Here is a 22,470-nt window from a genome sequence, read left to right as displayed (position 1 = left end):
ATGCGAATGGCCACTGGTTATTCTGATGTAGCTGAAATGGGCTCGTTTATGATCATAAACATCCTTGAGCCTTCGTAAACATGGAGGCTTCTGAAGCCCTGGTAATGAGCTCATGAATTGCTTTAGAAAAGAAACAGAACGACACACAAGCCTTTGAGAGGCTGCCACTTTTGTGAAAAATGTCTCTCTGTCCCACCTTTGTTTGACACCCAACAAATCTCTTTAATCAAAACCACTCCTTTTTCTCCCATAGATGAATTTCTGGAAAGTATAAAGGGAAGGAAGTGCCTCCATTGGGAAGTGGGCTGGTGGCAGGCCACCTGCTTGTCTGGTTCTTTGCAATGACAAAGGGAAGCTGGGGGCACAGAATTTGCAACCTGTTGTGTGAAACGGACAAAACAAATGGCTTATCAGAAAGACTAGCATCAAGGAGCTTCTGGATGTGCACCTGAAAATGTCCAGGATTACAGCTATCTTAAAATAAGAGGTGACTCTACCACCAGGGTAAATCTCATTGCCTTTACCTGTATCAACAGCACAAGAGAAGGGCAAGGAATCACCATGCCACAGTGAAAAAGATTTTCACTGGAACAAATGAAAGAGAAAAGGACCCACTGCAACCATTTTTAATGACTACATCCCATCCACGTAACAAGCTGATCTGTACGTAGTAAGCCCTTACAACTTCAATGGACAAACAACCACTATCTTGCCTTGCAGCTAAAGAATTTGAGATCATTGTTAACACTGTGGTCCAAAACATGACAAGCAAAATCAAAAGCAGTCTTGAGTTTTGTGTACACATATTAACACTTAAATGCTTCTCCCTAATAAGTTTCAGGATTAACAAATGTTTGTCAAAAGAAACTATGCTGAGCAATTGAAATCTAATTTGAAATGGAACCACGATAGTCTAATACATATATGCATGAAATGGAGAGGCTTCCTAATAAGCGTAGCTGACACCAAATATGCAATTTACATACATTACACACTAATAATCTCAATTTTAATATTATTCTTTAAAAGCAACTGGATGGGTGGTTGAGTTAGAGGTTTTCTTTTGTAAAATGTGAATAAGAACAAAAGTTGATCCTGATGTCTTATGCCATTAATCACAGTCTTGTTAGTGCAAAGATCTCTCTGCCCTTCCTGGGTCTATTTCAGAGACAACATCTCGTCACTGCAAGGCTGTGATGATTCAACCAGACTTAATAGATGAATGGCCGATAAACTTGATGAGATCTGCAGACCTACTCTTTGTTCCTGAGGTGCTGAGTGGTGGATAAACATTCAAGCATTTTCAAGGCTGGTACACAAATCTTTATGAGAATTTTTTCCTTCCTTCGTAGATTATCCATGAAATAGGACAGGTGTACTGGTTATTCAATTACATTTCACCCAAGACCGGGATAAAATTTGAAACAAGGACTCAGAGCATAGTTCTTACCACGGGGATTTATTAATAACAGTTAAATGTTCTCTAAGATGACATTTTTTTTTTGTAATTTAAGCCTATTTTCTTATTTTGTCATTGGTTTCACTCATAAACCAGAAACTAAAATCTGCCCATCTGCTCTAGACAAAAAATGTGTTCATAATAATCTAGATTTATACCAAATGTATTTTTAAGTATTACTGAATTGAGAGGTACTCAAAATTATGGCCTCTGAGGTTGCAAACAGAACTTCCTCTTTTTAGAGAGGAAAACTCTTCAAATGAATGTAGGAAAGGCTCAGAAAGCTTCTTGGATATCAAATGGCTTCATGGGGGAAAAAAATGTCAATGATATAAGAGTAATGAATCAAAACCATATGGATCAAATTTTCCCTAAAATACACAGTTTGAAAAATTAAGGAGGAAAAGTGCTTGGCAAAAATGTGTTTTAGGTTTTACCAAACCCAAAACATTTGAAGAATCATTTGCAATGGTTGATGAACCCTAAATGCAGCCAAGTTGGCCCATTTTTATATAAAACAAAACAATAGGAAAGCTTCCTAGAAACCACGTAACCCAGTGATACTGTATTTCACTCAAGAAATTATTAGAAACTGTGACCAAAGAACTGTGGAATTTGTAGAAAAATAAGGTGGGGGTGGGGGATGAAATGATAAAAGTTTGTTAATTTAATTGGTCTTGTTTGGAGGGGTTGGCTATCTGTGTCTTGAGGGTGGGAGAGCAGTGAGGGTAGTATTTCTTTGCAAAGAAAAGTTAATTAGAAGAACATGGGCCAAATGTTAATTAGTCTCACATCTTGAGCATATGGTAGTATTTCCTTGGCCTTCCATATTCCAAGTCAGTATTCCTTTTCCCTTCTGCACGTGTAGGAAGGTGTTGGTAATGCACTGTCTGGGGCTGGAGGAGAAATACATGGTCCATATTTCCCCACGTTCTGTATCCCCCCACCAAGAGAACACACTCTTTCAAGAGAAGGCTGTGGGGCTGGGCGCAGTTGCTCACACCTGTTATCCCAGCACTTTGGGAGACAGAGGCAGGATAATTGCTTGAGGCCAGAAGCTTGACACCAACCTGAGCAACATAACAAGAGCCCATCTCTGCAAAAAAAAAAAATTAGCCAAGCATGGTGACACACACCTGTAGTCCCAGCTACTTGGAAGGCTGAGCAGGAGGATCACTTGAGCCCAAGAGTTTGAGGCTGCAGTGAGCTAAGATCGTGCCACTGCAGTCCAGCCTGGGTGACAGAGGGAGACCCTGTCTCTAAAAAAAAATTAAAAGTTAAAAAAATCCAGAAGATTGCTACTGCAGTGGAAGCCCTTGCTAGAGTGAGCTAAATGGTTTTTTCTCAGAGAGTGTTTTGTTGGTGTCATTAGCCTACCACCCGCCCCCACCACCCCCACACACCACTAAGAATCTCGCCTCACGTTCCCTGACAGATGCAGCCTTCCATGGCATGAGAAGCCAAGCCCTGCATTGGTGAAGCCATTCAACCACACCTGCAGGAAAATCAGGTCAAGTATCAGTGTGGAAGCCCATGGAAAACTATGTAGGACATTATGCTTCCTCAGGTGGAGACCAGCCACTGAAACTTGTTATTTGTGTTCATAGAAGAATTAGTAACAACCGGGAGAGAAATAGGTTTGGCTTTTAACCCAGCCAGTAACTCACTCTATCATTTAGATGATTGAGTTGCCTCAGTTTTCTTGCAAGGAAAATGGAAATGTTCCCCAGATACAGTTGCTGATTCCCTCAGAACAAGAAAAACTTGTCAACAATTGAGTGCATAGACCCTTTCAGCAACTCAAGCAAGAATAACACCAAAGTTTCTAAAGGTTTTTGTGGGTATTCTGAGCTTTAGACTGTCACAAATACACATCAGTCTATTGCCACCCTCTCTGACCATCTGGACATGTGTGACCTCCCTGAGGCACTGTTACTTAGTCACCCGTCATGAAGGTGAGACCTTCCCGGAGGAAAGGTTGAGAGTATGTATGATGCCCCATTTGGCAAATGGCTCTGATTCTGAGCTTTAAAAGAAACTTTGCTTGAGAGATATTAGAGATGCCATACAAAAACCAACTACCATCCACACACACACACACATACACACACACACACAGAAATGATTTGGGTTTCCTTATGATGTCTATTATTAATTCCTTGACAAAAAACTAGCAAGTCCATTCAACAATGCTTCACGTACATTCCAGCTTATGGTTTCCAAGTCTGAATGGTAAATAACACATCAATTTCAATGACACTAGGAAAAAAAATAAAATGCACAAATATTTCTAACATGTCAAATAACCTCTACTGAGGAGACCTACAATGAATTGATGATAATAACCAAAAAAACTTTATATCCAATTCAGTTTCAATTCATAGGTGGGGAAAGACCTATGATGGCATCTAAAGGCAGAGAAAAGGCAAGATGCAAAGTTGTATATACTACTATCTCAATTATGCTTCTAAAAGAGGCATAAGACCCCAAAATCTGAAAGGCAATATGCAAAAATATTAATAGTGATTGTATTGGGGGAATTTTTTTCTACTCTAAAGACACTTTTAAAAAAATTTTTCCATATTTCTATAATAAGCATCCAATGCTTTTATTATTGGGAGAAGTTAAAAAATTAATAGAAATTAAGCTTAGCAAAAACAGTGTAAATTAGTATGAACCTAAAAGTTTACAAAACTAGTCTCTACTAAATTATTTTAAAATATAACCAAAACCCCCTGCCCCTGCTTTGTCAGGAAACCTGTTTCTTCTTCACTCAACTCTGTGCTATCCTGGACAAGAGCCTAGACTAGGAACCAAGAATCCTACATTCTAGTCCCAATTTCCTCACTCTCAGCCCTGTGGCCAGCAGTAGGTGACACTATTTTTGGGCCTCAGCTGATTTATCTGCATGTTAAATGAACAAACAGAAGAAGAGGAAGTAGAAGAGTAGGTGGAGAGGAAGAGGAGAAATGGTAATCATACCATTAGTTCCATTAGTTAGTTTTATAGGATCCAATATATTAATAAGCACTTTATGATAAGCAGTGACTAAAGGGTCACCAGCCTTTTTTTAGTCACTTCATTAGTGAACAGGAAAACTAGGTTACCAGACGTGGGCTTTTTACTTCGAATTTTTCTTTACAATATTTTTAATAAAGCGAGACAACCAAAAGTAGTGTAGGCATCTCTAGTTTAAATAGAGGCATTCTTGAGAAGTAATAAATCCCAGAGGCTGTAAAAATCTGAGTTCTAATCCTAATTCTACTCCATTGTCTTATAAATATTTTTGGCAAGATGCTGATTCATTTACTGTCTTTTGTTCCCCAGCTCGGCCTGGGACATGAGGAAGAACTTCATATTATTTGTCTCTTTTCTTCCTCATTAGGGTTGTTACAAGAACTAAGACAACACGGGTTCGTAGCGGTGGTTTGAGGTGGAAACACATGGTGGAAATGAAAAATATCCTGGATATTTGCAATATAATAAGTAAGGAATTAACATGATAAGCAAGATGTAGAAAAAAAATGCCTGTGGAATTTTCCATTGCTTGATGTTGGAATGATTCCCACCCTACCAGCAACTCTAGAATCAGCCAGGCTTCTTGAAGTCAAGCATTAATGGTCAGGAGATCAAGTTCTAGCAATTCCACCTATGTAATTCTTCTATAATACACCATAGTACACATCATAACATACAAGATAATACATTTAAAATGCAAGAAACTAGCAGTTTCACTTATAGAACACAGATTCGTGTTATTGTTATTATGACCGAATAAGATAAGGTACTAAAAACTGCAACAGAATCCTGGATCTCACCTAACAGAAGCGGCAAGGGTGAGAGTTTACTTTCATTAAAACTGTCAACCAAATCATGTTCCTAAAAAGCTTTTCTATGGCCCAAAACTACTAAATGTTAAAAATTGCAGAGATAACTACTTCTGATGTTATTTCTAAATTGTGGAAGAAGAATTTTATACACTATGAATATGGGCATTTTAAAGATGACTCTGTCAATGTAAGTCCATGATTTTCATGCAAAATCACATTCACAAATGCCAGCACTTGGAAATGAAATGTGTTAAAGTCCTGTAGGAAGCACTTTCATTGTTTTCATGTTGTTATTTTTCAGCTGAGGTTTAAAGCCACCTCTTATTTTTTTTATCCCAGGATATGCTATAGGAATCTATGAAACTTAATTACATTTACTGTTACAAAAAGGGATTTATGAACTTTTGCCTTTAGGCAAAAATGTTTATTCCATTGCCTTTGCTATCCATTCTTTTCAACTTCAACGGCTTTGAACTTTTCAGCTGCTCAGAGTTATCACCGTTGCGCAGAGCCCAGGAACTCCACTCTCAAGACAGACACCACAAGTTGAAGAAAACGAAGAAGGCAAAGATATACGAGTCGTTATTTTGGCCACCCTTTGTGCCATTAAAATCTCATTTTCTGCCTATTAGAATGCCCTCTTGGTGCTTAGGCAGTGGTGATAGGCAGTGATTAGTGTGTAATTGAGGATAATTGTCTTTTCACTTTTCATTTGTGTCATTCGGAGTTTCTCTCTGTTTTTCTAACCACCAAGAGGAAAAAAGGGGGTTGAGAAAAGATAAAGCTGTTAAAACTCTCACTCTCAGCCCTGAATAGATTCTTGATTGCAATTATAGATTGCAACCCCTTTGTGACATTTCTCCAAATTTAGTGGGCAGCTATCCTCACCACCTGGGCTAAACACTCTCTAATAAAATCAAGTGATCTGTATTTAAACAACTGCTAATAATATCAACCTCAGACAGATGCCACATGTAGAAAATTTAACCAACCCTGGGACACGCAATTATCAAGGCAATTTATTAATATGATCTCCCAAGAAAAGCTCATAGTCCAATGCAAATTAGAGAAACAATTATAACATTCAAATATTTATTTATATATTCCCAAAGAGCAGCAATTCTCCTAACTTGTGCATTTATAACTCATTTATTCCAGAGTTTGAAGTCATCAACCCAGTCTCTCTCCGCACAACTTGTTTGCTTCCTCTCCGAGTGTTCCATCAAAGCTTTAGTGCTTCTTTATGAAGTGCTTTTGCTCACAACCCCATCCGTTGACCAAATAGCATTTAAAACAAGAAACAAAACCAAAAAAAAAACCTACCCATGTTTGTGAGTTTCTTAACCAAAGTCCAGAACTAGGATGGAGAAGACGACACAGGACAAACACCTTCACAACTAAGTCTAAACACAAAGTCTGCATGATTACGCCAAAATTCACTTGAATTTTAAGTCTCAGCTACAACTTTTGATGCAGCCAGAAGGAAGGGTGAAGAGAAAGGAAACCACAAAACTAAAATCATGTGGCTTGTATAAAGAATACATTATGGTTTAAATTTGGCAATTCATTACACCACTGCCTCGGGGAATTGACTATTTGGTTCTGGTATACAGCGAATCGTCTGTCTAGAAACACGGGACTGACCTGAGGTGAAAGGCCATTGCCAATGGCGGGGTTCATGGGATTGGAGGGCCCCGTTGGAGGCACAAAGCTGTCTGTATAGCTGGAAAATCCGTGCCTGGTGCTGGGGAGGCAGTAGGCCGAGCTGCTGTCCGGGTTCGGAGGAATAGTGCTTTGGTGTACGGTGCTCGGAGGAAGCGGCTGAGGTCTGTGAACGGTGCTGCTGGGATCCGACACGGCTGAAATGAAAAACATTGTCAGCTCTAAAGTTTCTGTGTAGGCCGGCAGAGAAAGTCCAATGCAAAAGTTCACAAGTCACCAACCAAGCCGTCAATAGTATCTATTGGTCAGATCAAATGTCCATTTCTAACTGCATCTCTTAACATGCAGGTGTAGAATCACTCGCCACACATACAGTCACATGTACCTTTGCACATATCTGAAAGTACACAACTTATGTATACACTGTCCATGGCACACTCACCCAGACTACCAATGCAGAAATCACATTAACGATGCTAACAAGGGTATTTTGTTAGTGAATGTTATTAATCAACATGAGAATCAACCAATATGAGAATTAACCAAGGTAAGGAAGGCAAGTCTCAAATTTCTTATCAAATATACTTCTAAAGCACCTAAATATTAGTGTCATAGTATAGTTTCAAATGCCTGGAATGCTATCTTTCATAGTCCCAAATAATTGAGTCTTACAATTTAACATTATCCTATTCAGCTCTGTGTGCTAACAAATAATGACCTTATCGAAGCTTACCTTCTCTCTAGTACTACTGCAGTTAGTAACCACCATACAACTTCAGTTAGTTGCAAACCGGAGTACAAATGTAGAGGTAAAATTTTACCGAAAGCAAAGCAAATCCCATGTTTATTTAGGAAGGCTGTTTTGTTTCAAAATACTGCAGTGGTGTTGTATTACAACACAGTTTATTTGAGAGATTCAGGTATGTCATAGAACAAACTATGTTTCTGAAATGTGACAGGTACATTCAGGACAACCCAATGTAATATAATTAACATACAAACAACATCGATGTCGGCATCGCAGAAGGATTTCACTTGTATAAAATATCCACCAGAGAAAGCGATTGGAAGTTACATTTTAATCTCCTCGACTCTCTTCCTCTATACCTTGTGGAATCGACGTGGGCTGGTAAGAGGTCTCCGACAGCTGGTATGTTGGCAGCGTCGGCATGGCCGTGGGAGGGAAGCCCCCCGGAATGAGATGGTTGAAAGCCATCAGTTGATTGGCCCCAGCTTGCTTCCTCCATCTTGCACGGCGGTTGCTAAACCAGACCTATGGATTTAATTTAAAATTTGAGGATTTCACTGATGAAATAATAGCACATTCTTAATGAATTTTTCATGCTAAAACAGATTAAAGGCCCCTCACTGACAGGGCACGTAGATGCAAGAGCCCTCCGCCTCCTGTGTTGTTTGGGAGTATTGTCAGGGGTGAAAGGAGAGTTAAATGTCAGGGGTCAGGAGAGAGGACCCAAGGACCCTCCGTGGTAATGCAGCAGCCCCCAGCAACCTGGCGACGACCGTGGGCAGGAGTCACAGAGCAGGAATAGGCACAGCAGGCCCTCCCCACCACTGTCACAACACCCACCCACCTGCATGTAGTACAGCCTCTTGGGAGGGTGCCTTAGCCTCTTTGACCTCCCACATGACATGTCCAAAATTTGGTCTTCCCTATTACACTAAGCCTTGTATTTTATATTCTTATCCGTCTGTCTCTGTCTTTCGATGGTCATTATTTGTATAGCTCCTGGATAGTCATAAAAATTGAATAGGAGGATAAATGGAGCCATTTTAGCATCTCTTTCAAGGAATGAGACATTGCACTAATCTCAGTGAAAATAAATGCCAAAGCGGTGTTTCCAGACATGAAAGTGTTTTTTTATCTTAAATAACTATTAATAGTTTGTTGATTATTTCTTTCAACAACAGCTGGAAGCACCTATAATATCTGTGTCAGGCACTATGCTAACCAGGTACATTCAGGAAAACCTGACGTAATATAATAAAATGCCTTCAAGGAATTCAAAGCCCAAGTTTTTTGTGTGAGTCTATGGAGAGAAACGGCAATAACAGCAGCAAGAACTGTAACTGAACACCTAAAATGTTAAGAAATTGTGATAAAGGCCTTTAATGGACCCATGATCTCGCCCAATTCTTACATCTGCTGAGTTTATATATAGAATTTGGAGTGATTTTTCCAGAGTTCATACGTGATGTTTCCCCCCAAATGAGAGAGGATTTCTACCACTTAAAGATATTCTCCAGCTGGGTACAGTGGCTCATGCCTGTAATCCTAGCACTTTGGGAGGCTGAAGTGGGAAGACTGCTTGAGGTTAGGAGTTCAAGACCAGCCTAAGCAAGAGAAAGACCCTATCTCTACAAAAAAAATAGGAAGATTAGTTGGGCATGGTGGTGCATGCCTGTAGTCCCAGCTACAAGGGAGGCTGAGGCAGGAGGATCACCTGAGCCTGGAAGTTTGAGGTTGCAGTGAGCTATGATGATGCCACTGCACTCTGGCCCAAGCAACAGAGCAAGACCCTGCCTCAAAAAAAAAAAAAAAAAAAAAAAAAACAGAAATATTCTAATTCCTACACCAAAAGTTCATTGAAACAATGTGGGGAAAGCACTTTGCATGGCCTTGGAGGGATTAAAAGGGAATGAAGTAGGATCCCTGCACTCAAGTGGCTTCCTGCTTTGTCCTCATGGAATTCACAGAGTAGTCACGGAGACCAAGATAATTGCTCACTAGAAGTGGAAGTAGTCACGGAGACCAAGATAATTGCTCACTAGAAGTGGAAGTACCATGTTTGGAAGTGCAGAGAATTAGGAAAACTTCAGAGTGGAGGCAAAGTTTCAGCTCATTTTAAAGTCTGGATATGATTTTGATGAGCAATCACTTCAGCTTGTCTAAGAGAAAAGATGAGACTTGATTTCCCGATAGAACACTGTTAACAATTATACAACTTGATTGTAATTTTTAAAGCCATACAATTTAAGAGAGAAGGAAAGCCCAATTTAGCAAATACTTTGCCAAAGGATCTGCTCAAACTTCTGTTACTGGCCCAGGCATCTGTGTGAAAAGGGTTTTTGTCTTCTCTCACCACTGTTGCAAGGTATTGGTAAGGAGAGCTGTTTGAACTTCCTCAAAATATTAACATTTAATACTCCTTAAGTTTCCAACAGGAAAAAGAGGTAAGTCAATATCTCCCCATGTTGATACACAATCGAATTAGAGTTTTATTTAACTTAATAAATTGCCACCTGGGGTAATAGAACCACGAACAGCACTCAATTTCTGGTGTGCATCACTTTTGCTTTCTCATGGCACGTCTGAGCGCACGTTACCATGACTCCCAGAGGCATCAGGGTAAGAGAACCACTTTCAAGGAAGTGCTGGGAACAAGCTGTGTTAGCCTGAGGAAGCTGAGAGTGAGAACTGAGGGCCACGTACATGCCTGAGTGTACCGTACCATCCCACACACTGTAGTCATATTTTATATTATGAAACTTCAAGACTAAAGAGGTACTCCTGGCTCAGATGAGGTAAGGCCCCACACCTATCTAGACCAACTATGTGCAGTGGGTCAGCTTTATGAACTAGGCTGGGAGGAGAACTGGACTTCTAAAAGTTGTTTGTAACTTCACCCATGAAGATTCACTATCCTCAATTCCACCAGTAAGACCCTTTATGAAGAGCTCAGAAACTTACACTTCGGTTGTTGTCGGAGGACACAGCCAGTCTCTCTGTGGCAACCTCCTTCTGTAACCTTTAGGTAAGTAAACCAAGTCTGATTTGCCCTGGGGGTAGCTATACCTGATCTCTCCATCAATCTCAATCTACTGTTGACTCAAGGTTCATTCTAACTGCACTGTACCCCAGTTTTTGAAATCAAAAATGTCTTTGCTCAAATAATAAAGGAGGAACATCATGACTTCCTACAAATACCTTCAAAAGATAGAATCCAAACAGACTAGGGGTATAAGGGTTTTGAAGTTTGTTTTACATATTTCTCCAAAATGATACAAATAAGTATCAAAGACATTGAGTAAACTCACCAGGAGTTGATATAAAAAAATTCTTATATTAATATTTATGATATAATATCTATTATATCTATAATAAAAATTGAAGAGAAATAGTTGGGAAGCAAATTTTTACTGAAAAACAAACCTTCACCAGGAAGTTCAAGAGAGTCCCAAAGGAAAAAATTTAAACGTTGTTTAAATTCAGGCTAAATAAATCCAGAGAGTTATTCTTGAGAGGATCAGGGCTTAGTGAGGAATACCCTGCCTGTCTCTGGCCATTTAACCAGATTTTTTGTCATCTTACCATCTTTTTGCATTTCCTAGAACCAGCTGAGTCCGCCAAAAGAAACATTAAAGGAAAAATATACTGAAATTGCAAGTTGGGAAGGAGTTTTTGCCTTCTTTATTCTTTGAAACATAGCTTCTGTTTTTAAATAAAATATGTATCTTCTATTTTTAGTAGGGGAAAAAAGGTGCCCTTGAAATAACTTTCATTTTCAATACCCAAACGGACCAAACACAATAATCCTGGGATGCTGTTATCATCCCACATTTAACCAAAATTCCCATGATACTCAGAAGTCCTCAATAAATCTTTCAATACTAAATCACTAATTCTTAGCAGACAGTCAACCCATAACCTACTGAATGGCATGTGTGAGTTTACAATACTGAGTAAGTCCATCTAAAATAGATGGAGGGCATTTATAACTCAGCGGTTAAATTACTAGAAATTTTCCCTTGTTTTGAAAAGAGTAGCAACAGCAAGGAAGATAAACTGGCCTTTTGTTGATACTCTAGGAGAGAATATGAATTTTCCACCAGTGTCTTTGTCAGTAGGGCAGAAAGAACAAGTTTTACAAATTTGGCTACATGCCTGTTAAGTGTACCTCTATGATGTATAATTCAATGTAATTTCACTCTCTCCCTATCACACTTAGCATGGTAAGGAAGTGGGGACGGTAGGCACAAATTAATTGGTAACCTACTCTTAGCACAGTTAATTGCCTATAATTGGATGTAGAATTCACAATGCGTCAAATCTCTCCCTCAAAGCAAGTTGATATTTCATTGATAAATTGCAGCCTGGTTCATTTTCAACTGCCCCCTGGACTTTTCCCCACTGGTGTGTCTGTCTCTCTACTGAGCCCTTCTGTAAAGCTATATTCATGCTTTTTGGAAAAAGATCTTTAGATACATTTCCAGAGTGATATAATAGCCAATGATTTTTTTCAAAGTAAAATTTAAATTGATTGAAAGAGCCCCATAACATTGCAATAACTAGTAAAAAAATATAATGATTCACAAAAGAAAAATAAGATTTTCATAAGTTTTTGTCTTCATGAGCAAGTAAACCAATTTGTTCAGACTCTCAGCAATACAAGCTGGGGGAAAACTCAGTACTTTCTACAGTAAAGATATAGTAATACTTTTTTTTCACATGGGTGCCATGCAGACCAGGCAAAAGTTGAGTCCCAGCTTCCTCATTTACTATTTCTATGACCTTGAACAGTTTGCTTAATACTTGTGGGTCTTTGTTTTCCCATCTGCTAAATAGGGAACATAAAAAACTACTTCGTAAGATTGTCGTGACAATTAAAAATATATAATATAATCAAAGCACTTAAAAGAATACCTGGAAGAAATTAAGTGTTTAATAAATGTTAGTTGTTAAGTTAAAAGTCTCACATTGAGATTTCTGTCTGAGAAAACCAAGAATTAAAGCCTCGCTTTATTTCCTTCACTCTGTGGTCTGTAGCCAAAGCCTTTTGTGCCAATGTGTAAACAGGGAAGTGCCCAAGGAACACCTCAAATAATTGAAAGCCAGTTTGACTTGAATGGAGGCTTAGGTCAAATTTGCATCCAAGTTTCATGGATTAGTGCTAATTGTCCCATGGTGTAAGCCTAATTTTGCCCTTCAATAAATTACTGCTTCACATTTTTGGTGATGTCCTTAAAGGCAATTTAAAACTACGTCATTCGAGATGGATTCTTTCCAGTGCCATTTGAAAAATGGGGAGAGCATGTAATACTTAATCCTTAGAAAGAGAATTCACAACAAAGGTATAAAATGCTTGATTAAACACTAGACTCGGTGATGTCTAATGCTGCAATGCCAAGTATGGTACTTTTGAAGTAAATAAATTCAGTACAAGCTGCTCATTTCCCTGGACCTTCTCATTCACATCATCTCCTTTTGCTTTCTCTACCATGCTCTCCCCAGCCTTCCTATCATTGCTGCTCTCCAGCTTTGGCCACTGCGTGGAGAGCAGGTTAGGAAGAGGATGGGCAAGGCTGACAAGGAAGAATGCCATGCGCCCAAGCATGTCTAGAACTCATGGACACTCATGAGCACATTCAGCCACGTCTTGATACAACTCAAGAGCGAGCTCCTGCAGAGAGCTGCACGATGACCACAGTCTTGCTTCGTTGTGGAGTTCAGGATATTCTGTACCTGTCTTAATTTCTGAACTACATAGATATGTCAGGTAGCTTTAAATCACCATGATGCTTCTTTGAGAATCTCAAATTACTGCTGCTATAAAGGTCCTGAGAGATCATGCATCCTAGTAGTTTTTAATTTGGGAGTTGGGGAAAGATTGTATTTGATAATGTGATAAAAAGCCAGGGGTCCTGGTTAACAGTTATATATAGACAGACAGACAGACACACACACACACACACACAGAGGCATGAAATTTTGTGTACAAATCTCAAGTTTCCCAAAAAGTCCATCCATGATTATTATAGTTTGTCTTGGACCCAGACTGAAATCATCTGATCTAACCAACCCCATATTTTAAAAATTAAGAGAAAAAAAAAAACAAAAACACCTGAAGCCCAGAATGATTACAACAGGATTAGGTGACTTGCTCAACAAAACACTTTAGGCAAGCTTGGACCAAAACCTCTGTCTTCTGACTCCTAATTAAATGCTATTCCCACATTCCCACAAGTAGCTTCCTTTCCTGTCTTCCATTATCTTGATGGTGAAAGAGAATGATACTTTCCTAATTCATGGGATTCTTAGGTGGAATATTTACTAAAACATTTTTACATCATAAATATTTGCAAGTAATTCTTTCTCACAAAACTTTAATGCTTGTCATTATTTGCATAGTAACAGCTACCCAGATGAATTAGGCAAATAGTCTTTTTTTTTCACCTGTAGTGTTGTGGTTATTAGGCAAATAGTCTTTGGTGTACAACAATTCTTAGTTCGTGTACTCAGATTTGCCTATGATAACTCAACATAGCTACTGCCCAAATGAATTTTTATGAAACACTGGCAAAGGTCTAAAAGTTATTATAGCTTTAGTCTCATCACTATCCAGAAGAGTCTAGAAATAGTTTTGCTCAGGAAAGAAAAATGGAATGGAGGCATGGTTTTCTAGAGTTTGGTGTTTGGTTTTCCAGATGCCCCAAATTAAACTAACTCACACTGTCTGGCTATCACTCAAACTGAGTTGACTTTGCTACTGCTTTCACAGATCCTTCTAAAAACTAAAGGATTTTCTTCTGGCATTTTAATCAGTGATTAACTACTCCCTTCTTTTTCCTGCTGAGTTAAGTAAAAGATCCATATGCTGGGTGTTCGAGAGAATTTGTTAGGCTGTAGATCACAGCCGTGGTGCAGGACATGATGTGTCTCAAGGGAACTAAAGAAGCCATAAGGAATGTAAAGAGTCACCGGGTTAAAGCCACATTAAGACAGCTGTTACGTTAATGAGGGCCCTGCTTTGGAGAGGAGGTCACTGTATAGAAAAATATGAACCTCTCTTTATTGGTTTGATCCCATGTCCTCTGAAAGTTAATGGGCCATTCTTATCATCCTTCGGCATTCACTGAGCCAGATAACAGTGCTGGGCACTGTACAAGCTACACGGAGTTGAATTTACTCTGTCCTCATCCTTGGTTTTGACAAAGGCAGGAGTAAGTGGAGCAACACTGAACACTCTTTTCAGTGTTTCATCACCTTCTTTTTCTGGTCTCCTTAAAATAAGTGTTTATTTTTTGATTCTCATTCAGTTTAGAGCTGATATTTGACCTGTCTTAAGAACCAATCTAGTATGTGGCCTTGGCCAGCTACAGAGTACAGGGAACAGAGACTGCAATACAGTGGACACTCAAGGGAGGAGCGATTGGCCCTCACTTCATATTTAAAGCAGGTAATCTCAGAACTATAGCAAAAGTAAAATAGATTTGATGTACATATTATTTATAACATTGTTATATATAATACTATAGTACAGTATTATAATATTAATGAATTCCTCCACCCATTTCATTGGGATACAGGGTGTTCCTCTGCACTGCATAGTACAGAAATGACTTCCATTAACCACAAATCATGATAATATATTAATATATCACAAACATATTAGTACATTATTAATATTTATAATATTAACAAATCATATTATTGACATATTATCATGATATGTTAATAATATACATATTGATACATATATACATATATATTTAATTTATATTGAATATAATATAATGATAATATGTTAATTTTAATATATAATTAGTATTACATATACACATAATATATAAAATGCATATATTGAATATAATATGCATGTGAATATATTATCATCATTGTAAATATTAATACAATAATGGGTATTAGTGTTGTTAATAAGAATGCAATAATATATTTGTGATATATTAATATACACATTTACATATTATCATGATTTGTGGTTAATGGAAGTCATTTCCATACTGTGCAGGGGGAGGAACACTCTGTATCTCAATGAAATGGGTTCAATAGCTCCAACTCCAATACATCAACCCTATGACCCTTAGTATATCTGTGACTCTTCCCTTCATTCACCCTCCTACCCAGCTCCAGCTTACACAGCCATTTGCTTACATTCTGCCTCCGGATACCTTCCTCCACCATCCCTTCCTTGCCATTCCCACTGCCACTACCTATTTCATACCACAGTCCCCACTGCCTGTCATATCCAGTGGGAGCTCGCTAGCCTGAAACCCAAGCCATCCACAGGACATCCTCAGCCTCACTTCTGCCACTTTACCATTCCTTACACTCTCCCCAAACTGACTATTCACTGTTCTCTTGATATGACTGGAGTGAAAATGAAAGGTCATCTTACACGTGACCCACGCACTCCCACCTCTCTGTGCCTGTGCTCATATAATTCCCTATTACTAACATTCGCTCCTCACCCACCTTGTCCAATGAACACCTATCTAGCCTAGAAAGTCTGTCTTAAATCTGCCCTCTTCACGCACCTCTGTTATTGACTTCCAGATCTCATCCATTCCTCTTCTCAACTCCCACTACAGTTTTCTCTCTCTTTTGGTGCTTTTATCTGCTTTGTTTCTAAATTATTATTTGTATGTTTACTTTATTTATTTTTGTATGTTAAACTGCAGCTCCTTGAAAGAACTGTCTTAATTCATTTTAGCATGACTTGATTTTCCTAGCACTATGATGATCATATGGAAAGTTAAATAAAACAATCTCTCTGACTAGGCTCTGTGGCCTAGAAGAGGCTATCTCTGTAAAATTCTGTAATAGGAGAGTTAATTAGCTGTGTCTGTGAAAGTGTTGATCAATCTAGGGACCATGACAACTGACTAGCTCACTGCTACGCCCCCAGCCTGACTTTGACTATGAAAGTCAAGTCTCTGGGAATAACATATGATATTTTCAGATAAGGTAACAATTTCTGGGGCAGCAAGGAGTTCCAGTATACCCTAAAACATATGCAATCTTTCAAACAGTGCTTTACTAACTTAAGGGAAAAGTTTATCATTAATGACAAAAACATTACACTCGATAGAAACATAGTACATCTAAGTAACCTTTTTCAAAAGGTTCTGAACACATCTAAGAGTTCAAAAGATAATTCAACATGTTCTTAAAACAATATAATTACTTGAAATGTTTCCAGACTACAAAATCCTTAAAGGAAGGAATTTTACCTTGTTTACCTTTGCACACTTTTCATACTTGTAAGGCCACAGAGATGAAGTGTTTGGGATCCAATTATCTCTATAGCTATGCAGCTATGCCACCTTGAGTAGTTACTTAAATAATCGGAGTCTCAGTTTCCTCATCTGTAAATTGGGGATAGCAATACAGCACCAACCTGGGGTTTTAATGATAATTAAATGGATTACTTCATGTAAAGCACTTAAAACAGTGCCTAGCACAGAGTAAACACTCAAAACTTGTTTGCTATTATCTGTATGTTACCCCCAAAGGCACACAATAAGGTGAACAATAAATATTCCTCAAATGAATTGACATACCTCTGTGTGTCATAAATATAACCATATTCTCTTAGAAGTAACAACCAAAGTCTAAAAATGTGCATCTACATTAAAGGGCCCATTCCTAATATATTTATTTGCTTGGTTTAAAGCATGTTTTAGATGAGAAGATACTTTTTGTTTCCTGGTTGGCTTTAAGTAGGACATGAGAGCCCGGGCATCAGTACCTGAACTCGGGCCTCAGTAAGCTTCGCCCTCTGGGCCAGCTCCTCTCTGGTATAAATATCAGGGTAGTGGGTTCTCTCAAAAGCACGTTCTAGTTCTTCAAGCTGTTCTGCAGTGAAGGTGGTTCGGCTTCGGCGCTGTTTTCTCTTTAGCGGTAAATCTGGTTCAGAGTCGATGTCAGAGCCTTCGTCTGACTGTGGTACTGAGGCTAAAAGCATAGGAGAAAAAAACGTCATAAGATATGAATCAAAAAATAAAATAAAGTAAAATAAAATAAAAGTGTATCAGAAAAAGTCTGGCCAAGCCATGATAATTCAAATCTTAGCCTACAGTACATTCCCAATGTCTTCCCATGGGCACCCAGCCCCTCATGCAGTACTACATCGTTAAATGATATTTAATCTCTTCCCCTTCCCTGTCTCTCTGCCCCCCAGGCAGAAATAATTGCTTTTGGCATCTGTCAGTATAGGCCGATTATGAGCGCTTAAAAAACAGGGACAGGCCTTATTCCATTTTTATGGCCCTGTACTTAACCACTTAATGGGTACTCCATTCATGTCTAATGGATGAATCACATTTAATTTCATTCCTGATAAATTTTCACCAGCCTTTACACTGGTAAATCTGTTAACAAATGTGATTTAAAAAAAAAAAAAATTTCCAAAATTAGCTTAGTATCTAAATAGCCAATAACAGTAAACTATTGTAGGATTCCTATGTATTTATAGACTCTACTGCTCCTATAAGGAAAATGATGTTTAAATTTAGTATCTCATTATCAGATCTTGGGAAATGCTTTAAGGAGAATCTATGTACTATTAATATAAATCTCAAGAACTGGCCCAAGAAGAAGCAGGCATCGTCCAGCTAACTGTTCCTAAACTGAAGTTTAAAGTCTGGGTCTCTGCTGAATGATTGGGTAGCTTCCCAGGACAGCTGCTTGGTTTGAGGAGCACAGTGCAAAAACAAAATATGGGGCTCCTTGTTCGAGAATTATTGTAAATTTCAGCCGGGTGTGGTGGCTCACACCTGTAATCCTAGCACTCTGGGAGGGCAAGGTGGGTGGATCATCTGAGCTCAGGAGTTCGAGACCAGCCTGTGCAAGAGCGAGACGCTGTCTCTGCTAAAAATAGAAAGAAACTATATGGACAACTAAAAATATATATAGAAAAAATTAGCCGGGCATGGTGGCACATGCCTGTAGTCCCAGCTACTTGGGAGGCTGAGGCAGAAGTATTGCTTGAGCCCAGGAGTTTGAGGTTACTGTGAGCTAGGCTGACACCATGGCACTCCAGCCCGGGCAACAGAGTGAGACTCTGTCTCAAAAAAAAAAAAAAAAAAAAGAATTATTATAAATTTCAAGATGGGAACAAGAGAGCCTTAACCCAAGAACAATGTCTCTGAAGCCAGCCCTTCTGTGGCCCTCTCCCCACAAAGCTTGCATTTGCCTATATCCTCAGGGGGAAGAGGCCTTCAAATTTTTGTGTGCAGGTACCTAAGAAAGAGAAGGGCGAGCTGAGAAATTAGACAGAACTTGCATTAATGGTACAATATAGTGTCTGCTACTATAAGAACAGGGTCTGAAGCCTTATAAAAAGCTGTGACTAGCAACGCTTGGGCACTAGTGGTGCCACTTCCAGGCCAGGGTTTGATGGGGGCAGAGTGGAGTGAGCATTCTCCCTGTTTCTGCTAGTACTCCCACAGCAGAGTGAATTGCAACAGTAATAGAGCACCTGTTGGCCTATGGAGGGTTCTTTGGTTTGAGGATGCATCAGACCAGGGTTCTGGGCAGGACAGCATCCCTCTCCAGAGGACCCAGATATCGAGGCAGTGAGCAGAGGGCCCTCACCAGCCTAGCAGGCCAAAGACCCTGAGCCTAGGGGAGAAGGCAGAGTAGCCTGGCCCTTGAGCACATGCAAATGTACTTGGAAAAGTTCTCACAAACAACTGGGGGATCCTCCAGAGAAGGAGCTCAGATATGCTGTCAGCAAGTGGGGAAGGTGAGCCAGAAGTGTAGATTATTAACGTCAAGGTCAAGGTAACTCATTTGCACCTTCGGGCTGGTAGGACCTGGGGAAAAGCAGGTGGCACTAGAAACAATGTAAAGATGTATGTGTCCCATACTTTTAATTCTCTTTGATCTTAGGCCCAAACTTAACTCTGCTCTACAGAAATCTAAAATTTAATTCTACTTCAGTATAAATTATAAGCTTCCCAAAAGGGTGCACATCCAAAATGAATTTATTAATATAAATATGATTTTAAGTTTTCTAATATTTTAATACTTTTACATTTTATTGACATTTAAACACTGTGAAATTAAGAGGCAATAGAATGAATTAATAATATACATGACAAAGTAAAGAAAATATACCTGAAAACAAATACTTGTGCATAAAAGTAAAAGAGAAGTATGATATATATCTACTGTGTGTTAGATACTATGCTTGGTTTTTCAATTGTTATCTAATGTAATATAAAATGGTTTCATTTAATATAAATCTTATTTTAGGGTATTTTAGTATAAACTTAAAAAATGAAAAGAGACTTTCTTTAGCTATGGGAATATTTTTAAAGGACTATTAACATGCTAAGAAATATGCCATCTATTGCATCATAAATTTCAAAAGCTCTCAGTACAACTTATATGCATGTATGTTTGATAAATGTGAGCTAAACTAAATGATCAATAATTTGTTCATAATTTTAGAACAGTATTTCTCAAACTTTCAGAGCATCAGAATCCCCCGGGGAGGGGAAGCGGGGGGGCTTGGTAAAACAGATTGTTGGCAGCTCCCCTTCCATGGTTTCCATTCAGTAGGTTTGGGGTGAGCCCCAAGAATTTGCATGTCTAACATGTTCTCAGGTGATTGATGCTGATTCTTCTGACTCTGTGTGACACTTTGAGAACCACCCCTATAGAATATTCCAGATTAATTCTTTTCCCTCTCAACATTTTGAAGTGTATAAAATACTTCCTGCCACAATTTACCAAAAAAGGCACTTCCACGTATATATTTTGAAATTATAAATAATGCGCTCCCTAAGAAACAAATGACTTATTCTCCTAAGAAGACAATAAATTTCCATAAAAGGTTTCCCTTCCATGCTTCCAATTTCTGTTCCCCTGGCCTTTCTTTCCAAAGTGAATTCAAGTGGAAAAACTCAATAGCATTTGAGAATTGACCCAAAGCTTCCTCTGCCCGAGAGAACCCTAAATCTTTGCTTGCACATTCTCTTACTATGATCCCATTAGGATAATAGTATGTGGAAATTTTCATGTTTCCTTTGGGAGTCTCAGGGGTTATTAAACTCTTCCAAGTAAATATGATGTGCCATGCACTGTCAGTTCAATTAATCAAAATCATCTCTGGTTTCTGAAGAAAAAGACTGGTTAGATTTACAAGCACCAGGAAGAATTAATCTGGAGGGTCAAGACCACATTGTTTCACCCTAACAATCAACATCCCCCAGAACATAACTCTGTGAGCTCAAGGCCCTTCTCTGCCCGGTACACTGCTGGAACCTTTAGAACACAGTAGCTGCTCAGTAAGTGCATTTTGGATGAATGCAAGTGCAGGATATAATATCAGGTTTGCTCTAACCCTGATTTCTTTGCCACTATTTCACATCTTTATTTTTAAAATGGGAATTCTGTTCTTATGACATCTCCCAACATCTATGTAGATGGGCTTCGGAGGTCTGTGAACCCTCAACAGTCATTTCGGGAATTTTGCAAGTATTTGCATACTGCATTTTTCTGGGGACTAATTATCAATTTTTTCAAAGCAGACTGATTTTCTTAAGATGAAGAACTACCAACAGCTAGTAATTTAAAAGACTCAGAATTTGGGAAGGTACACCTGTCAAACGGTAACGCAGGTGTGTCCAAAGGTTAGCTTAGGGAGGACAGAAACCTGCCATAGAGCAGAGGAGCAAAAGCTCCCTGGATCTTGGCTTTTTGTATGAATACAAGCCATGAAAGCAGAGTCTCATGGTCTTTAAAAATATATATATTCAGAGTTTTTATGAGTTTCATAGGACAGCCTTTACCACCAAAATAAATTTTTTTAACAAGCTAACAAATCACTACTTTCATTTATAGACTGTTTATTCAAAAGCAATGGAAAGGTTGCATCTAACTAGGAAAACCACCACACAGCATCATTTCAAAAGACATTGAGGAAATGATTTCCCTGACTCTTCTGCTGGAAAATTATTAGAACCAACTGATAATTTTAGGCAATATGAAGCCGCAATCTAACAAGTTAATTCTAACTTTTCCCCATCTGTAAACCCCAAAAGGATGTGGGCTTTAAACTATGTAAAATCAGCAACCCAAGATTAATCTACCAGCTAGGAAAAACTAGCTATTTCTAAAGATGGAAATACTACTATTTCTTATATTGTTCAGTAGAAATAAAATTCATTATTTGCACAGAACTTGATTCCCAACAATTGCCTGAATTTGAATTATTCAGTTTTTACCAGGAAAAAATCTAAAACTTAAATCCCAGTTTAATAGCACACAGGAAACCATTTTGTTGGAATTCATCTATTTTACGTACTCAGCTTTACTCAAGCTACTAGAACAAATTAGATACTGGATACAAAGTATATAATCCTACATACGATACAAAAGTAAAAACAAGGCCTTCTTTTAGGCAGCTTGATAAAAGGAAATTATATATTTTTTCCATGTAGAATATCTGATGCTATGACTTGGAAAACTACAAACAGTGTTAGCAAGACAGTTATCTAAATGAGTTAACAAATTGTCAGGATACAGCAACTAGATTAAATATAATCTCTTTGGAATATTACTATTGTAGAACCTTAATATTAAGGGAAGATTTTTAATCAGATTTAAGTTGCTCAATCATATTCTACAGATGCCGTGACAAACAAAATTTGCTTTATTATTAATTAAATAGAGATAATGTCCCCCAATTTTGAAATCCCAGAGCAGCTCTCAAAAGAAAATTTGTATCAATACATAATGCACAGCCTTCT

The 22,470-nt window shown here is 38.5% G+C and overlaps 1 protein-coding gene across 4 annotated transcripts in view; it reads right to left on the bottom strand.

Annotated features, from left to right (window-relative positions):
* The window catches only part of PAX3 (paired box 3), a 91,799-nt gene that overhangs the window by 12,468 nt on the left and 56,861 nt on the right, over nt 1-22,470 (bottom strand). For all 4 annotated transcript variants that reach the window (XM_045560204.1, XM_045560206.1, XM_045560205.1 and 1 more), the window contains exons 5-7: nt 17,460-17,665; nt 8,059-8,224; nt 6,934-7,148 (exon numbers count right to left, since the gene is read on the bottom strand). In XM_045560204.1, the coding sequence (XP_045416160.1) occupies nt 6,934-7,148; nt 8,059-8,224; nt 17,460-17,665 (587 nt within the window). The remainder of the gene's footprint in view (nt 1-6,933; nt 7,149-8,058; nt 8,225-17,459; nt 17,666-22,470) is intronic.

Source organism: Lemur catta, chromosome 8 (genome assembly GCF_020740605.2).
Source record: "Lemur catta isolate mLemCat1 chromosome 8, mLemCat1.pri, whole genome shotgun sequence".
NCBI lineage: Eukaryota > Metazoa > Chordata > Mammalia > Primates > Lemuridae > Lemur > Lemur catta.
This window is presented reverse-complemented; position numbering and strand designations above follow the sequence as displayed.